Raw genomic sequence first — 18,474 nt, 5'->3', positions numbered from 1 at the left:
TCCTTTATTATCAGGAAACAGTGTCATTATCAAATTTCTCCTCAAAACATATACAGACTATACACAGCCCCCAGCCCATACCTCCCATCCCTGGGGCATCTTGTGCAGGGGACTGCAGCTGCCCCAATTTTTCTGGAAGGATAGAGACCCCTTAGGAAATGCAATCTGTGACGGATGAGATTCCCTACTCTTTAGGCACTAGAGTTGAGGAATTGTGTTTCCCCAGGCAAGGATCTCAGTAAGACACTCATATTGCCCACAGCCATGTTGGGGGGCCCAGAGGGAGGTGGGGTATGTCCAGAGCTGCCCCCCTGATCATGGGAAGGAGGAGGACTCAGCCCCTGGGCCTCATCCAGAATAGCCACAAAGTCCAGCTGAGTGTTGTCAAGATCAAGAGAGTCCAGAGGGTTACATACCTGTCCTTCGGGAGGAGGGTACAAGGCAGGACCCCCTCCTAACCTGCCCACCTCAGGATGGCCACAGCTGGGGTTTGTGCCTCCCACTTTGAGGGGCCCATAGCAAGTGGGCAATGGGGGTAGAAGTCGAGGTGGTGCTGCTGCCCTATGGGAAGCCCTGTTTGCCCCCACTACAAAATTTTCATGGCATGGTGAAGGGGTGGGATAGGAGCCTGACTTGTGATTGGGCAAGTTGGGTCCAAAGCCAGGTCCGTATGTGGTCACTGGAGCTTTAGCAGGGCTTGGGCTAACCTGGGAACCCCCCAGAAACTTGGGACTCTGGTAGGAAGGTTCCTGGGCTGAGGCATCTTCCCTGCCCCCACCCTCCCACAGCAGCTCCTGTTGAGACTGAACATAATTACACACAAGCTGAGCCTTGAGCTGCCCTGTGGAATGGGCGGGGGAATCAAAGTCCAGGCAAGGCCTGGGTTCTGAAGGAAGATAATCAGGGGGTGGCTGGGTATAGGGGCCTGACTGGAGATACTGGGGAGGAGGGGGCTGGGGGTAATGGGAAAAGAGAGGCTGTGGATGTGGGGGCCCCTCACTGGTGTGGGCATTGAGACAGGGTGCCAGTCCTGTGGAGTCAGACCCTACTGGGCACCCCTGTTCTGGCTTGACTTGCACTTGTCCATAATGTTCAAGTCGAGGACACTGGCTGTAGGCTCCACCTAGAGCCTTGGGGCCTGGGTACAGCCCAGAGTGGGAAGGGAACTCACCCCATGTTTCTTGGGTGGGGTCATGATATGAGGCCTGCTGGGGACAGGGGTTGGGGCCATAGTTGGTGGGTGGATCAGGCCCAAGAGGCAGAGAGCCTGGACCCCTCGCTCCATAAGGCTCAGCTGCTGCCCCTTCAGGTCCCCCAAATCCCAGAGTATCAGCAGGTGGGAAGTCCATATAGGGGTTCAGACCACTGCCCATTATGGAGGTCCCAACTTCTGGCTCTTCCTGTAGCCCTCTAGTATCCATGGCAGCATTCTCAGTGATGCTGGGGGACTGTGGTGAGTAGACAGAGGTTGGGAGGTAAGGATCGAAGTTCTGTCCTCCCCCTGCCACAGTGGGTGTTGTATGGACACAGCCCAGGCTCTTGAACCTCTGGACTCTAGCTGGAGCAGGATGGTCAGCAGCCCGGGCTGGGTCACTGGCCCTCCGGGTGACCCCTGCATTGGGGTTGTATCCTGGATACTCGGCTCGGCTTCTCCAAGGAGGCATGGGAAGACCTCCTATCCGATCCAGGCTGGATGCTGCAGTGGGCGGAGTACCACCCCCTTTGACTGAAGCGTATCTTGCCCGGAGCAGGTAGTGCTGAGCAGGCATAAGGCCAGGCAGGGAGGATGCTCCATTCTCTGGTGGGGAGCCAGGGGGAAAAGGAGAGGCCAGGGAGGAGCGGCGGCTGACAGTATAGGCAGAGCTGATGCTGCTGGAGCTGCTGCTGCGGCGGTCAAGAGAAACTGGGGGGCCCACGCGGCGGGACACAGGGGTACCTGCAAGTGATGGGGAGAAAAGGTAGGATGGTCAAGGAGTCTCTAAATCTCACCCTGCCTCCTCCATGCAACAGCCTTGTCCTAGATTCCCAGGGATAAGCTCATTATCCCTAACCAGTCAGTTCTGTCTCCTACTTCTTCCATGTCTATTCTGTTTCTGGGTTACCAAAGATTCAGGGTTGCTATGAACAGTTGTGCAGGTTGTATGCTGCACAATCCTAGGGAACAGCATTCGCATCATAGCCTTTGCATACTTGTTTGTTTTGTTTTGTTTGAGACGGAGTTTTGCTCTTGTTGCCCAAGCTGGAGTGCAATGGTGCAATCTCTGCTCACTGCAACCTCCTTCTCCCAGGTTCAAGTGATTCTCCTGCCTCAGCTTCCTGAGTAGCTGGGATTACAGGTGCCCGCCACCATGTCTGGCTAGCCTTTGTGTATTTGTACATCACAACTATTTTCTGATAAACGGAAAGTGTATTGAGGAAGGAGATCTTTTTCTAATTATACAAAAGTGCCATGTGGCAGCCCTCAAGGGTGACTTCCTCCTCTCAACCTCAGGGCAGGTCCAGATCTCACCTTAGCCACACCTCCCACACCCAGGTCTCACCAGTGTGGGACAAGCTGGGCAGTTTGAGACCCCGGGTCCCTATTGGCCGTAGTTGATGCAGCTGGTCCAGCCTGAGGTTCTCAAGGCGGCGAAGAGTGGATAGACCAGTGCCAGCAATGCAAGGCCCCTCGTCCAAGCTGGAGAGGTCTTCAGTGCTGCCCCCCGCATTGCCAGCCATTTCTACACCGCTGTCTGTATTGGCTGCACTGCCTGCCGGGGAGTGGTCGCTGCTGCAGGATGACTGGGCCCCAGGACTTGGCTGTGGCTTCTGTGGAGAAGATGAGGTCTGAGGGCAACACCCTTCCCCACAGCTCCTTCAACTTGATGAGTGGCTGAAGCCTGTGTCCCAGTGACTGCTGGGGTTCCAAGGAAGTTTGTAAGTGTAGAAAGGGCTAAGCAGGTAAGAGATAGGGGAGCAAACTGAATGTGAGACGTTTGATGAGAAGAACTTAGGCTGGAGCACGGACTGGCTGGACTCAAATTCTTGCTCTTAGTTCTATGACCTTGGGCTATTTCTCTATGCCTGAGTTTCTTCATCTGAAAATGGGACGAGTGAGTCCCTTTCTCATGAAGTTGCTGTGAGGAGTACATGAAATTATACATGTAAAAGGCTTGGAACATATACTAAGCGCTATTTAAGAAAGAGTTTGGGTTGGATGCATTGGCTCATCCCAGCACTGTGGGAAGCTGAGGTGGGAGGATCGCTTGATGCCAGGAGTTTGAGACCAGCCTGGTCAACATAGCGAGACTCCATCTCTACAAAAGAAGAAAAATTAGCCACGCATGATGGTGTGTGCCTGTAGTGCCTCACTCGAGCCCAGAAGTTCGAGGCTGCAGTGAGCTATGATTATGCCACTACACTCCAGCCTGGGTGACAGAGCAAGACCCTGTCAGAAAGAAAGAGAGGAAGAGAGAGAGAGAGAAAGGAAGGAAGGAAAGAAGGAAGAAAGGAAGGAGAGAGAGAGAAAGAGAGAGAAAGATTCTAAAATCTCTAGATTTGGGGAAGCCCAAAGAGCAACACTAAGACAAGAGACAGGCAGACTGGTCACAGAAGAGTGATTTCTATAGGAGGGGACGGATGGGTTGGGAAGTAACTAGAAAGATGTCCACAGGGTGGGCTGGGGTATGGAAGTGAGGGTTGCCTGGGCTCTCTCACCATGGCACCCTCTGGCACAGTCAGTCTGTTCTCCTCCCTGATGGGACCTCCTTCCCGCTCCCTCTTGGGCTCCACTGTAGAAATGGATGGTGCCCGAGGCAGGGGGCCATCCCCACGGTGCCGTTTGGTCACATGGGCGTCAGGACCATGCACTGTCTTGACATGTTTTCGCAGCGAGCTGGGATCTGTATAGCGTTTGGTGCAGCCAGGGAGCTTACACACATACGGCTTCTGTTGAGTGCAGAGTGGAGACAGAGGCAAATGGATCAAAGTGGAAGAATGCAGAAGAAATGGGGAAAAGTGATGACAACACGGGGGGCAGGGGAGGAGCACACAGCACCAAAGGAAGTAATGAGGGTGGAGGCCTCGGGTGGGAGTCAAAGATGCAGAGATTAAGTGGAGGGTTAGGAAAACTGACAGCCTGGGAAAGATGAGGAGGTGAACCCAGGGCTGTGAGGTCCCATAAATCCAGGGGATGGAGGGATCAGGGGTCTCCTCTAGATGGCATATTTTAGGTTAGCCCTTTGGCTGGTTAGAGGTTAGAGGTAGGAGGAGTGGTTAAGTTAAAATTCTGGGTTTCAGAAAAGCCTTTTCTGGGCGAATTATGTGGGGAGAGGGACTCACCTCTGTGGAGTGGGTGCTGGGCTAAGGGATTTCTTATGGGGCAATCTCCCTGGTAGGTAGCTTCTCAAGAGGGGAAGGTCTCTTAGTTGGGGCATTCACCTCATTGGAGTGGGTCCGATTCTGGTGCTTGGCTCGGTCACTGGCATTGCTGAAGGCTTTACTGCAGCCCTCATGCTCACACATGTATGGCTTCTCACCCGTGTGTGACCGCAGGTGCGTCTTCAGGTTTTCGAGGCGTGAGTATGACTTCCGGCACCCTTCAAACTGGGGGACATGCGGGGGTCAAAGGATAGTTCTCAGACAGAGGACATGGAGATGGAAGGAATCCTCAGTCTCCAAAAGGACACACGTCAGAGAATATAACTCAAGATGAAAGGCACTGGGGCTTTGAGAGAATTCCCAAAACTAGGGGACAAGGGCAGGTAAGAACTTGGGGAAGGGAAGCAGTTGGAGGCACTCTCCCTGTGGGAATATAAAGATGCTAGAGCAATCTTCTGACCAAGCCAGGGCAGATTTCCCTGCATAGGGATCTTACGCCGTCCCAAGATGGGGTCATCTTGGGGGAACAGGCTGTTGTCCTTGATGCAGGGTTTATCCATTAGGCAGAGTAATAGGCACAGTACTGAAGGCCGACAATACTTTAAGAGGCCCACGAACATGTTTTAATGTCTTTTTAAAAAAATTTTTTTTTGAGACGGAGTTTTGCTCTGTCGCCCAGGCTGGAGTACAGTGGCATCATCTCAGCTCACTGCAACCTCCGCCTCCCGGGTTCAAGTGATTCTTCTGCCTCAGCCTCCCGAGTAGCTGGGACTACAGGCACACGCCACCACGCCCAGCTAATTTTTATATTTTTAGTAGAGAAAGTGTTTCACCATATCGGCCAGGCTGGTGTCGAACTCCTGACCTTGTGATCTGCCCGGCTCAGCCTCCCAAAGTGCTGGGATTACAGGTGTGAGCCACTGCTCCCGGCCTGTTTTTTGTTTGTTTGTTTTGAGACAGAGTCTCGCTCTGTCGCCTAGGCTGGAGTACAGTGGCATGATCTCGGCTCACTGCAATCTCCGCCTCCTGGGTTCAAGCTATTCTCCTGCCTCAGCCTCCCGAGTAGTTGGGATTACAGGCGGCCGACACTACGCCCAGCTAATTTTTTGTATTTTTAGTAGAGACAGGGTTTCGCCATGTTGGCCAGGCTTGTCTCCAACTCCTGACCTTGTGATTTGCCCGCCTCGGCCTCCCAAAGTGCTGGGATTACAGGCGTGAGCCACTGCGCCCAGCCTGGCCTGTTTAATTTCTTTTAAAATCAAGCGGAAAAAAAATGAGCTTTTACATCCAAGAGTGTTTTAATATATATCATTATATTCTTTATGCCAACACAGTCACACAAACATTATTTTTAATATTTGTTTATGGAAGAAAGGACTTACAAAAGCAAAAGTCTGCGTTGGGCCCTACCTTGAAGGAGAGCCCCGATTTAGGAAGAGACCCTGGACTTGGGACCCTGGTGCCTCACCGTGCACTTGTGTGGCTTCTCGCCAGTGTGTCTGCGCATGTGCACCACCAGCATGTACTGGGCTTTGAAGGGCCTCAGCTCCCTGGAGCAGCCCCCCCAGTGGCACACGAACTCCTTCCGCTCCCCGTGGATGTGCTCGCTGTTGATATGCTGAGGGAGAAGATACAAAGGCTCTCCGAGGCTCCGCCATGCCCCCCAAGGTCCAGAACAGACCTTCCCTCCACTCCCTGTTTCTCTTCCACGACTCCAACTCAAGGAGGAAGAGGCAGGAACAATATCATATCTCACATCTCAGGTCTTCCAGCTCCCTAAGGCAAAGTTACAACTTCTGAGCTTCTGCCTACCCAACTGAGCATTCAACCTCAGTCTCCTCTGACCTCCTGCCCTCAGCCAGATTCTACCATGTCCCACTCAGAATCTCCTAAAGTTTTCGGTTAGCCATTCCTGTTACCCCCTGGGGCTCACGTGCACCAGCTGCTCTTGGGAGTCAAATTCCTGGCTGCAGCCATCCCAGCGGCAGTCAGTCTCATACACAGATTCAGGCTCACGCTTCTCCTCTCTCTCAAGGTCCTCTCGCCCATCCAGCATTCCCAACAGGGAATCCTAGGGCAAGAGAGGCAATCTTAGGGTCACTTGGGTGACAGCTTTAGTTTTGCTCAGGTCCTAGAGGTAAAGCTCCCGCCCATCCCCTTACCTGTATGCCTGTGGAGTTGGGGCTGGACATATCACCTTCCAAGGGCTCCTCCCGGCACTTGCCAACCAGCATGTCCAGCTCAGACTTCAGCTTCCCCAGGGGAAGAGGTGACAGTGATGAGGGTGGAACTCAGCAGAAGGAAGAGGAAACCAAGCCAGGTCTTCCTGCCCTAAGTGCCCCCACCCAAGCAGCTGGAACCTCCTGGGTTTGGAAGGGACTTCCTCCTCAGACTACACTGGTGAATGGGATGGGCAAAAGATCCCATTTGGAAGTGTCTGACTCAACTGCAAGGAGTGAACCCCAGCACCCACACCTCTTTACTTTTCTAGTACTGAAAACTTATAACCCTTGTCCTTCTTCACCTTTCTCCTACAAAATCCACCACCCACCCACCCTGAGCTAAGGGAAATCAGGTAGCAATATGGGGACTCTCACCTGGCAAGTTGGGTGGGGTCCCCGGGACTGAGGGTGTGGGATCATCCCACCCCGGGCAGAGTCATGGGGACCACAAGGCTGGACTCCAAAGGAAGGCGAGGGCCCTTTTTGGTGATTCATCTGGGCTGGGAATCCCAGAGATGGGCTGAGGAGGAGAGAAGGAAGTTACTTAAGACAATCTGGAAGTCTCAGGAGGGATTGGGCTATTTGGAGGATTTCTGGAAGACTTGGGATTTGAAGTGGTTGAGGCAGTCCCAGGGAAGTACTGAGGAGAGTTGCCCTTGAAATGACAAGGATTCAAATAGGGTCAGGTGGTTTGAGGGCTTGAGACTTTTAATGGACTTGGGTAGGGGCTTTAGGGGCCTCTTGGCCCGGGGCTGACTGCACCTCATGGTGCTGATGGAGAGATGGCCATAAGAGCCTCCTGGAGATGTGCATCGCGAGTTGATGAAAGCTACGAGGGAGCTGGGTGAAGTGCGGATAACCGTCTGCAGGTCCAGGCTGGCGTCCGACAGAGGTGAAATGGACAGTGCCCGCTTCTTGGTCAACTTGACTGCACTCCGGGGAGAAGAAAAGAGTGGGCCTGGGGCAGGAGACACGGGAGATGGATATGGTAAAGGGGCATGTCTCTCCACACACCTAACCTATAGGTCCTGACTTGGCAAAACCAATGAGACTTGATTCTGCTTTGCCCTACTGATCCTATCTGTGACTTTTTTTTTTTTTTTTGAGACAGAGAGAGAGAGTCACACTCTGTCACCCAGGCTGGAGGGCAGTGGTGCCATCTTGCCTCACTGCAACCTCCGCATCCCGGATTCGAGTGATTCTCCTGCCTCAGCTTCCCCTGTAACTGGGATTACAGGTGCACACCACCACGCCCGGCTAATTTTTGTATTGTTAATAGAGATGGGGTTTCACCATGTTGGCCTGGCTAGTCTTGAACTCCTGACCTCAAGCGATCTTCCTGCCACAGCCTCCCCCTAAAATGTTGGGATTACAGGTGTGAGCCACCACGCCCAGCCCCATCTGTGATTTCTTGATGGTGCTCTGACACTTCACATCTCCAAACATCTCCTCCTCCAAGTGAGATCCCCTGCCCTCCCACTTTCTCTTTCAGAACAAGTCAGAGAGGGGCAGAAAGGGGAGAGGTGTTGCCTGAGTCCTCACCCTCGGTGCAGCTGTTGGTCTCTCTGGCTGGCCCATAACTGTGGGGGCCAGACATGAGGTTAGCTTGGTGGCAGAAGGGCAGGCCAGACAGTCCTAGAAAAAAGAGACAGCTGGAATGGGAATGGAGGACATGTAAGCCTCACCTTAAAACCCCAGGCAGGACCTGATCCCAGGATTCCAGGTCCATATGACATGGGGCCTCAAATCTTGTAGATAGGAAACTGGCATGGGGCGGGGATGGGCCCAAGTGGGAGATCTGCCAAATCCTCAAGGCCCAGGAATTGGTATATACACTGACCTTCTGTCCCCACACTGGGGGCCCCTTGACTGGGGAGGGGCCGGAGACAGCAGGGCTCGCCATAGCTACTGACTGGTGGTGGGGTCATCGAGTTGAACATGGCGTCTCAGAGGAGGGTGTGGGGACACTGCAGAAAGGGAAGGTAGTTATGAAGGTGGAGGCAAATAGAGACGGTCAGACAGCAGTCTCAGGCACTGAATCCTGGGCACAGCATCCCTGGTGTCCCCAGCCCCTCTAAAACATCTGCCATGGAAATCGAGTTGAAAAGAGCATCACTGGGCCGGGCACGGTGGCTCACGCCTGTAATCCCAACATTTTGAGAGACTGAAGTGGGCGAATCACCTGAGGTCAGTTCAAGACCAGCCTGACCAACATAGTGAAACCCCCGTCTCTACAAAAATACAAAAGTTAGCCAGACATGATGGTGGGTGCCTGTAATCCCATCTACTCGGAAGGCTGAGGCAGGAGAATTGCTTGAACCGGGAGACAGAGGTTGCAGTGAGCTGAGATGGCACCACTGCACTCCAGCCTGGGTGACAGAGTGAGACTCCGTCTCAAAAAAAAAAAAAAAAAAAAAAAAAAGCGTCACTCAGCCAGGCAAGGGGTAAGGGGAAATGTCCCAGAGAGGCAGAGGGAGTCTTATAGTCTGTGTAGTCTGGGGATCTTCTTGGGAACTGGTGGGAGCTTTGCCTGTGTGGTCTGTGTGGAGAGGGCATGTTTTGGATTGTGCCTATATTAACTTCAAGTTATTTTAGTAACATGGACCCTCTAATTCTTCTTGTTCTAACCCTGGGCCGGCTTTGAGGGGTGGGATGGAAGAATACGTGTGATGAATCTGACTTCAAGCGCTGGGCCGCTCTGCTTGAGCCTGTTTCCCCTTCTCATACCCCTCTTGGGGGACAGCCCGTGTACAATCTCTGCAGTGTCCAGCAGAGGGAGCCCTAGCCACAGTCCCGACAGAGAGGCAGGTGGGGCCAGGAGGCAGCACAAGCGATCTGCCCTCTTCTTTTAGGCAGAAAACTGTGTGGAGGAGGAGGTAAGGTTCCTGAGGGGTCTCCTGAGTCTGTTGAGTACAAAGGTGAAAGCTGGTGTTATTCTGGGGTAGTTTAAATCGGGTCCAACTAATCTTTTTGGTCTCTGTTTTGGGGCAACAGGAAAGTAAGTATGAGGGGAGACTTGAGAGAATGAAAAAAACAATGTCGTCGTTATAAAAGAGCAGCGAGGAAGAAGGTGCTGCGGTTCGTTTTTCTCTTCAAACTCCAGTTTTGATTCCATCCCGGGTTTTCCGGTCTCCCGAGAATGAGGGTTGGGTGGGGCGGGGTGGGGTGGAGAACCACCGGGAGCGGGCCGGGCCGGCCGGCGCGGTGGGTGATCCCGGGATGCTGGGATTTAGGGTGAGGGCGGGGTGAGATGGGGAGCGGAACCCGGACCCCGCGACCCAGTCCGAGCCCGGCAGCCTGGGCTGTACCCTTCCTAACTCCTCCTTTTCCAGCCGAGATGCGGATCCCGCATCCAAGACCTCCCAACTCGACCTTGGCACTAATGTTGGGGGCGGGGGGCACAGCTGGCTGGCAGCTGGATGGGGGGACACTTCTCCCGCCTCCTTCCCTCTATGACTCACCCAGGGGAAGGAGGCAAGTTCGCAAATGATCCCCCAAACACTAGAGACTCCCCCAAACTTGCCTACTCAGTCATCTTACTGCCCAGCCGCCGAAGAGCCTCCAAGGAAATGGGGCGACATCCCTCCTCGCCCACGCGTGCCACAGCCCACCCACATCTCCCCTTCAGACTAGTAAAAGGAAAGTGTTGCCAACTTTTTTAGCTTCGGTAAAGTTTTTCTGGGGTGTGAGAGTTCGGGATGGGACAGGGAGCTCTAGGGTTCCCCTGCCGGAGCCCCAAACCATCTTCGGTGTCTCCCTGTTTTCCAGCGTCCCCCTCGCACCCCCGCTCCCCAACTCCCAGGAGTCGGCTCCGCCCCCCTACTCCCGGTCCCGCCTTCCCCGCCCCCGTGCCTCCTCGGCCCACCCAAGTCGCCGCCGCAGGCACTGGCTGCAGACGGCTCTGCTCCCCCCGCCCGCCCCGGGAGCCCAGTCGAGCGAGCCGTAGGGGTGGGGGCTGAGGGGAGGGACACATTCTTCCCTCCTCCTCTCAGCGCATTCGGAAAGCAGGCAGTGGCGCCCAGGGGGGCACTACTGGAGAGTGGGGGGTTCCCGTTGATGAGGTGAGAAAGGGAGAAGAATCCAGAAAGTATGGGGGAGAGAAAGGAGAGAAAGTGACTGGGTCAATAAAATTAGGTGTGTATGGGGAGGAGGAGTGGCCAGGACACCTTAGGTTCCTGGTTATCGCAACTGGCTTCCCAAGGGTTAACCCCTCCAGACCCCCGGGAACCCCCTGGTGACGTCAAGGGCGGGGATGCCAGGGAGATAATGGTGGAGGGGGAGAGGTCTCTGGACCCCGCCCCCTAGGGAAAACCACCCTTATTCCGACCCTTACATCTCCCCCGGGAAACCGTCCGCCTTCTCCCTCTACTGGAACGTAAAGACCTATCCTAGAAGACCCCAGCTCTCCAGAACCCTAAAACCCTCAGTCCCCAGGCTCTACGGGGTCCCCTTTCCCTAATCCTGTCCCGAAAGCTAGCTTGCCCAGGGCTGATTGTTTCGGGGTCATGGGGCCTGAAAGAGGATTCAGAGCGGGGAGCAAGGGCAGGCAGGGTGGTCTGAGCCAGAGGAGGGGCCTCGATCCCCAGCTCCCGTTTGGGCGGGGGGCCAACGGGGATACACAGGCTGGCAGTGGCCAGTGGTCCCGCCCAGCCCCGGTAGGGGTCTCCCTGCCGCTGGCTCCCGCTGCCCCGGTGGTCCTAAGGTCAGAGGGTCAAGACAAGGTCTCCCCGGCTCCTCCTGAGCGTCTTGCCCACAGGCCTTGGGACTCAGGAGTCCAAAATTGCCTGGAGTCATTCTAGGGCCTTCACTAGACCTTGGACAGCCCCCACTCCCAGACCCCTTCCTAGTCCAGAAGACACTCCTTTCCCCCAAAACACAAGCATCCACTGGCACATCTGTCACAAGACAGGTCAAGGATTCAAGCCTGGCTGGCCCCTAGTAGTTCTGTTGCCTCCCACACACCCGTCCCCACCCCACCTGGAGCTCCCTCTTTTGCAGTCCCCTCCTTTCAGGAACACTGACGTCTTCCTGCCCCACGCGCAGACACACACCTGGAGTTCCCTCTCTACAACGCAGACCTCCAACTAGCCATCCCTCCAGCCTCTTCAGCTCAACCGCATGAAAGTGAGATATTTCTAATATATAGGAGAGGCGGAGACAAAGACCCACGGTTCCCTGAGACAGAGATACACAGACTGACAGAAGAAAAAAAGGAAGAAAAAGAAGATTTAGAGAAAGATACAAGTGATAAATTTGGAGTTTCTAATGTCTCACTCCAGACTCTCCCACCCCTATTTTGCCTCTATGTCCTGGGTCTGGGATGAGTCCCTAGGAAGCTGAGCATCCCCTCAGGCCCCCTCCCCCACTGCTCCCAGGTGGTCCCCCGCCTGCCCCTCCTTCTCACCTCTGTCTGGGCGCTGGGCTCGGGATGCGCGGTCCAGGGCTGGAGTCTGGGCTGGGGGGTGTGCGGTGGGGAGGGGGGGCGGAGAGGGCCACGGCAGCGCAGCCTCGATGCCACCCCCACCCCCCCAACCTGGCCCCCAGCCCTCCCGCCGGCCCAGCCCGCCGGGCCGCAAGCCCGGACCACCCGCGAGAAGCGCAAACTTTTTTTTTCCCTTTTGCAAAAACTTTTTCTCGCTCCAGCCGCTGGCGCGCCGCCGCTCTTCCCGCTCGCCCCTCACCTCCCTTCTATTTCCCTCCCTCTTGCTGTTCTGGAGGATGAGGCGGGGTAGCTGGAAGCAAGAGAGGGGGTGCCGGGCTTATTGCACCCCCAGGACCCCCAGGATCCTCCCCCTCCCTTGAGGGACCCTATACTGCCTACGCCCCCCCAACCCCCTCCCCCCCCCCCCGCTGAACACGCTGCTGTTGGTAGGTAGTAAATCCCGGCTTGGATTTTTGGATCGGCTGGTCCCAAAGAGGCTCCCACAACCAGATTGAGGAAAATATTGCAGGGCAAGGGGAGTTCAACTGAGAACGATAATAGTGGAGGTGGGGTAGTCGCCTTTGGTTGGTGCTAACTGAGCATTCTGTCATCCTGTGGTTTATCGGCAGGCCTCACCCTTTGGATGGAACTTGGAGCTGCTGGGGCAGAGCTGGGGTTTGGGGCAAATCAAGTTGAGGGGTTGGGGGCTCTGGCAGAAGGTGAGGAGTCTATGGAGCATAAAAGCAAGGAGCAGCGGCTGAGGCTCTGGATGCAGGGTGTGTGATCATGAGGTCACCAAGGAGCACTGGGACTGAAGCCCCTTTCCGGGGAACCCCGGCTCTGCGTCTCGAAGTTCTGGAGACTGAGGCCCCTCTGCACCACGCCACTGCAGGCTCTAGCCGCTCTTCCAGGCTTTCTACTCCCTCTGCTGGCCGTTCTCACACATGACAACCGCTCGGAGTCGAAGCAGAAGAGCTGGGGGAGCTGAAGGAGGAGCCCAAACAGGTCCCCTCACTAAAGCCCATTTAGAAGCCCAGGAGGTGGATAGGTGAGCTCAGAGAAACGGAGAGGCAGAGATTGCTATGCCCAGCGGTACTGCCTGACAGGGAAGTGCCCTGCCTCTTTAGATTTGCGTTGCCATCGTGACTGGATATAGGGGAGGGGCAGCATTTCAGTCTCTGATTTTTATGAGAAAGAGGAGAAAGCATGATAGAGAAAAGGAGCACCCTCTCCCCTTTTTTTCAACCTCACAGGCAGACCTCCCACATTCTAGCTCTGCTTCCAAGAACCACCCCCTTGGGTCTGGAAGGTCAGTGGGTTAACTGTTCAGTCTGAGAGTCAAGGGGGAAAAGAAAAGGTGAAGGTAGGAGGAGGTCAGGGACTTTGACCCAGACTAGTTATCCCCAGAGGGTCAGAGACCCAGCTTAATCAGACCAGACTAATGGTCACTGAAAAAAAGGCACCCCACATGCTCCTGTCCCAGCCTCAAGCCCCTTCTTCCAGAGGAGCTATTTATGTATGTAGGTATGTATGCATTTATTTTTGTTTGGGATGGGGTCTCACTATTTGCCCAGGCTGGAGTGCAGAGGCTATTCACAAGTGTGATCATAGCCTTGAACTCCTGGGTTTAAGCGGTCTTCCCACCTTAGCCTCCCAAGTAACTGGGACCACTGGTGCCCAGCAAGAGGAGCTCTCTTAGAACACGTTACTTTCTTCTCCCCACCCAGTTCTGTAAACCAGTGAGTCTCAAACTTTTTGGTTTCCTCTATACTCTTTTTTTTTTTTTTTTTTTTTTTTTTTGAGACGGAGTCTTGCTCTGTCGCCCAGGCTGGAGTGCAGTGGCCGGATCTCAGCTCACTGCAAGCTCTGCCTCCCGGGTTTACGCCATTCTCCTGCCTCGGCCTCCCGAGTAGCTGGGACTACAGGCGCCCGCCACCTCGCCCGGCTAGTTTTTTTGTATTTTTTAGTAGAGACGGGGTTTCACCGTGTTCGCCAGGATGGTCTCGATCTCCTGACCTCGTGATCCGCCCGCCTCGGCCTCCCAAAGTGCTGGGATTACAGGCTTGAGCCACCGCGCCCGGCCTCCTCTATACTCTTAAAAGTCATTAGGTCAGTCACGGTGGCTCAGACCTGTAATTCCAGCACTTTGGAAGGCCAAGGCAGGCAGATCACCTCAGGTCAGGAGTCCGAGACCAGCCTGGCCAACATGGCGAAACCCTGTCTCTACTAAAAATACAAAAAAATAGCTGGGCGTGGTGGCGCAGACCTGTAGTCCCAGCTACTTGGGAGGCTGAGGCAGGAGAATCGCTTGAACCTGGGAGGTGGAGGTCGCAGTGAGCCGAGATCACGCCACTGCACTCCAGCTGGGTGACAGAGTGAGACTCTGTCTCAAAAAAAAAAAAAAAAAAAAAAAAAAAACATTCACTACATTAGAAATTAAAACTGAAAAAGACTAACACAAGACTATACAAGCACACATTCCATTAACAATGATGTCAGAAAGATGATGTAATCACATGTCACACAGCCTCTGGAAAACTCCACTGTACAATTTTAAGATAATGAGAATTCAAAAGGCAAATAACATGTTAGTATTATTATGAAAATAGTTTTGACTTTGTGGACACCCCTGAAGAGGGACCTCCCAGAAGCCTACGGAACACACTTGGAGAACTGTTGCTCCGGACCATCACCTGAACCCTTCTTTATGAGTCACATTTATTGATTTTCTTTCTCCTTTTTATTAAGAAAGTATAAGCCAGGCGCGGTGGCTCACGCCTGTAATCCCAGCACTTTGGGAGGCTAAGTCGGGTGGATCACGAGGTCAAGAGATCGAGACCATCCTGGCCAACATGTTGAAACCTCGTCTCTACTAAGAATACAAAAATTAGTGGGCACCTGTAATCCCAGCTACTCAGAAGGCTGAGGCAGGAGAATCACTTGAAACTGGGAGGCGGAGTTTGCAGTGAGCCGAGATCGTGCCACTGCACTCTAGCCTGATGACAGAGCGAGACTCCGTCTCAAAAAAAAAAAAAAAAAAGAAAGGAAAAAGAAAAGAAAAAAGAAAGTATAAATGCTTGTCTCCCAGTGGGTCCTGTCCCCTGGGAAAAACCAGGGAACTTCTTAGGCTTAGTACCTCTCTTTCCTGACTCCTGTTTCTGGGGGTCCTCTAAGCATCCTCCCTCAGCATCTTGCCCATCTCCCTCTTGACCCTCCCTTAAGACGCTTCAACAGGCCTTACCTTGGGCCAGCCTGCTTACCCTGCTTCAAGCCTGCTGGACCATCTATCTGCTTCCTCCTCCCCTCACTTAAGGACTTTCTCATCTTGGGAGAGGCTAATTTTTCTCTGCCTTCCCTCCCTCCCTCCCTAGTCCCTGACATCTTACAGGACTTAGGGCAGGAAAATCATGCTTTCTGAGTAGACCCCTTTAGAACAAATGCTTTTCCCATCTGCCAACACATCAGCCAACCTGGAACAAGCCAGAGTCTCAGACAAGAAAGTGCCCATTTGGGTTCCATAGGGGTCAAGTGAGTCATATTGCCAGGTGGTTGTTGGGTTGGGGTGTGGATCAGGAATCTGATGCCTCCAGCCGCAGATGCCCTGTGCCTGGGAAACTTCATCTTGGTCTCTTCACTCCAAAGCCCCAGGTCCTCTTGCTAGCTGCAGCCACAGGCCTCCACCACCATATCTGGCACATCCGTCTTGACCACATTGCCATTATGATCCAGGTAGAGGAGAGAAAGGGGCCTTCGGGCAGTAGGGACACAGCAGGAGGTACTGGCAGGCCAAGGATTGTTGGCTTTGAGGAGGCTGAAGACGGCAGAATGGAAAGAGGCAGCAATGCCCGGGCTGCCAGCCAGGTGGGGAGGGCACTGCCCACTGCAGTAATTCAGCTGGTACCCCTCGGGCTGCAGTATCCAGTCTCGCCATCCCAGTTCCTGGAAGTCTACGTAATGATCTCGCCTGCAACATAAGGGGGTTGCAGGCTCACAGGTGGGGGTCCTCCTCCTGGCCCGACCTGCTCCAGGCTCATTGGCTCGGATCTTAAGCTCTAGGAAGGGCTGCTGGTGTCCTGCTGTGTCCAGGAGCCGCCTTGGTTGTCCAGTAACTGTGCTGTTGTTGCCTTCTAGGGGTCTGCAGTCTAGTTGCAGTTTCAGGACACCAGACTTCTCACCCCTCAAGCCACTAGAGGGCAGAGTTAAGGCATGCCAGCCCAGGTTGGTGATGTGGTGCTCAGCCAAAAGGGTGCGGGACCTTTGGTGCCTCCTCCTTGGTCCCCATCGGAAGATCCTCAAGCAAAGAGTGCCAGGAAGGGTGGGGAGCATGTGCAGCCACAGGCGGGCATGGTACAGGTGATGGGACCGAGGAGTGGACAGGTGAAAGGTAAGCAGGGAGCTGTAGGCTGAAGTGGAGTCTGCCCGAAAGACAGAGAAGGGAAAGAAAATGTGAGCAGAGATGAAGCTCTCCTCTGAGACTCCCCGAGCCCTGCCCACTGATCTCCCTCGAACCCACCTTTAGAAAAGTAGAGATTGCTTTGTGTCCTCTGCAACCAGTCCCTGCCCCACCTCCTCCTTCTCCTGCCACACCCCACTCCCTCTGGTGCTCCTGCCAGGCTCCCCTTCTGCCTCCCTTTACCTGTCTGCTCTCTGCCTGTTGCTCTCTCCATCACCCACCTGTGACAGTAGCAAAGCTGATGACCTCCTCCCCATTCCCTGGAGCCACACTCCCCGGCTGTAGTCTCCGGAGGGCTCTGGTCAGCGCTGCCTGGGGTGGAGGATGAGTTATTCTGGGACGACTGGTCAGATGCAACCCCTCCAGGATTTGCTGCTTGGCTAGCTCCAGCACCAGAGCTCGTTCTGCTTGGGGTGCCAGTTTGGAGCCCCCACAGGAGGGACACACAGACCCTGTCCCCTGTGCCCGCACCAGTGTCCACAGCAGCACCAGCCAGAGCTGGACATCAGGGAGCCCCATGCTCCTGGTGAATGGCCCTGGTTCGGGAGCCTCGGATGGCAGTTGCTCCGTCTGTTGAGTCTGATTGCTGGGGGCCAATGAAGGCACAGTGACAGCAGACACCACTGCCACACCCACCCTTGGCCAAGGGTAGAGCCACCTGTCTTCTATTGCCTGGGACTCAGGAAGGCTGAAAGTAGATCATCTGATGGATAGCTGTGCTTGACCCTCACAGCTCATGTCTGGCTACTGACCTGGGGCCTCTTTAGAGCCAGCTGCCTGGGGCTTCCAAACCTAGTGGTCAGCCAGCCGACCTACCCTCTGAGTCCCAGGATTGGCCAGCTGTGCTGCCCATCAGGCCCCTGCAGGGGGTGGAGGTCCTCCTCCCCACCAGCTCAGGTTTCACCATCTGGCCATGGTGACTGGGCCTGAAGTAGGGGTATGGGGGTGGGGGGGGGGGGTGCAATGTGGACACGCATGATGCAAGAAAGAGGATGATTTCACATGCTCAGTCCCCAAGGTCTGGAACTCGGGGGAGGGAACGCCTTATGAGCCAGGTGGGGAAGGGCAATTTTCCCTCATACCTCTAGTCTTTCTAGCTTCACCACTGCTGTAGCAGTTTCCATGAGGCAGCTGTGAGCTCCAGTGGGTATTTCTCTGGGGCCCTTAGGCCAGAAGGAAAATTCTGGTCTCTTTATTTCTAGCATTGATGTTGGGACAGGGGTGAGGGGTTGGGTGGGTCGGAGAATGGAATCCTCTTGCTCAGGCCCAGATGGCAGTGCCACGAGGCACAGAAGTCACCCCCTGACCCTGCCTGTGCTGGCCGCCCAGAGTCCAGTTGGCCTGCAGCATGATGTGGAGGAGGGCCAGAGTGGGGGGGTTGGGGTGGGGAATGTGTTCCTGTGATGTCTGGGGAAGCCCAGAGAGGTGGTGGTGGTGGTGATGCAATCTTGCACAGGGCAGAGTCCATCAGGACTGTCAAGGGGCATGACACTTGGGAGGGCATATACCCAGCTGCCACTTCTCTTTCAAGTGACTGTGAGAGTTGCCTAAATTTGGGGCATCCTAGAAGTAGTGCCAGGTCTTTTTTTTCTTAAATTTTTGAAATTTAAATTTTATTTTATTTTATTTAGGTAAGGTCTCAATCTGTTGTCCAGGCTGGAGTACAGTGGCACAATCATTGCTCACTGCAGCCTTGAACTCCTGGGCTCAGGCAATCCTTCTGCCTCAGCCTCCTTAGTAGCTGGGACTTCAGGTGCACACCACCACACCTGAATAATTTTTAAATTTTTCATAGAGATGGGGTCTCGCTATGTTGCCCAGGCTGGTCTTGAACTCCTGGGCCCAAGCAATCCACTTGCCTTAGCCTCCTAAAGTGCTGAGGTTATAGGCGTGAGCCACTGCACCACCCTTCAGGCCTATTAATGGGGGTAGAAAATGGAGCTTTAAGAGCTATTGACAACAAAGCAAGGCAAGTACAGCAGTCTTGGTTCCCAGTCTCAGCCCTCCTGACCACATTT

At 54.4% G+C, this 18,474-nt stretch overlaps 2 protein-coding genes and 1 long non-coding RNA gene across 3 annotated transcripts; 1 reads left to right on the top strand and 2 right to left on the bottom strand.

Annotated features, from left to right (window-relative positions):
* Positions 1 to 13: 13 nt before the first annotated feature.
* Positions 14 to 12,227, bottom strand: GLI1 (GLI family zinc finger 1). The gene is made up of 12 exons (XM_050747258.1): positions 11,986 to 12,227; positions 8,422 to 8,548; positions 8,124 to 8,216; positions 7,344 to 7,539; positions 6,957 to 7,101; positions 6,522 to 6,611; positions 6,293 to 6,430; positions 5,828 to 5,977; positions 4,420 to 4,584; positions 3,697 to 3,927; positions 2,541 to 2,808; positions 14 to 1,936 (listed from the first exon to the last, which is right to left on the bottom strand). Exons 2-12 carry the CDS (start codon positions 8,519 to 8,521, stop codon positions 192 to 194), a joined length of 3,321 nt encoding a protein of 1,106 aa, XP_050603215.1. The 5' UTR covers positions 8,522 to 8,548; positions 11,986 to 12,227; the 3' UTR covers positions 14 to 191.
* LOC126930421 (uncharacterized) lies at positions 12,186 to 15,070 on the top strand. Its single transcript, XR_007717591.1, has 3 exons — positions 12,186 to 12,449; positions 12,633 to 13,043; positions 14,752 to 15,070. It is a non-coding gene; the product is annotated as an uncharacterized LOC126930421 (long non-coding RNA).
* INHBE (inhibin subunit beta E) lies at positions 14,482 to 17,355 on the bottom strand. Its single transcript, XM_050747346.1, has 2 exons — positions 16,678 to 17,355; positions 14,482 to 16,418 (listed from the first exon to the last, which is right to left on the bottom strand). Exons 1-2 carry the CDS (start codon positions 16,973 to 16,975, stop codon positions 15,661 to 15,663), a joined length of 1,056 nt encoding a protein of 351 aa, XP_050603303.1. The 5' UTR covers positions 16,976 to 17,355; the 3' UTR covers positions 14,482 to 15,660.
* Between the last annotated feature and the right edge of the window lie 1,119 nt (positions 17,356 to 18,474).

The sequence above is a fragment of the Macaca thibetana genome, chromosome 11, assembly GCF_024542745.1.
Source record: "Macaca thibetana thibetana isolate TM-01 chromosome 11, ASM2454274v1, whole genome shotgun sequence".
Classification (NCBI taxonomy): domain Eukaryota; kingdom Metazoa; phylum Chordata; class Mammalia; order Primates; family Cercopithecidae; genus Macaca; species Macaca thibetana.
Note: the sequence above shows the minus strand (reverse complement) of the source record. Positions and strands in the feature narration are given on the sequence as shown.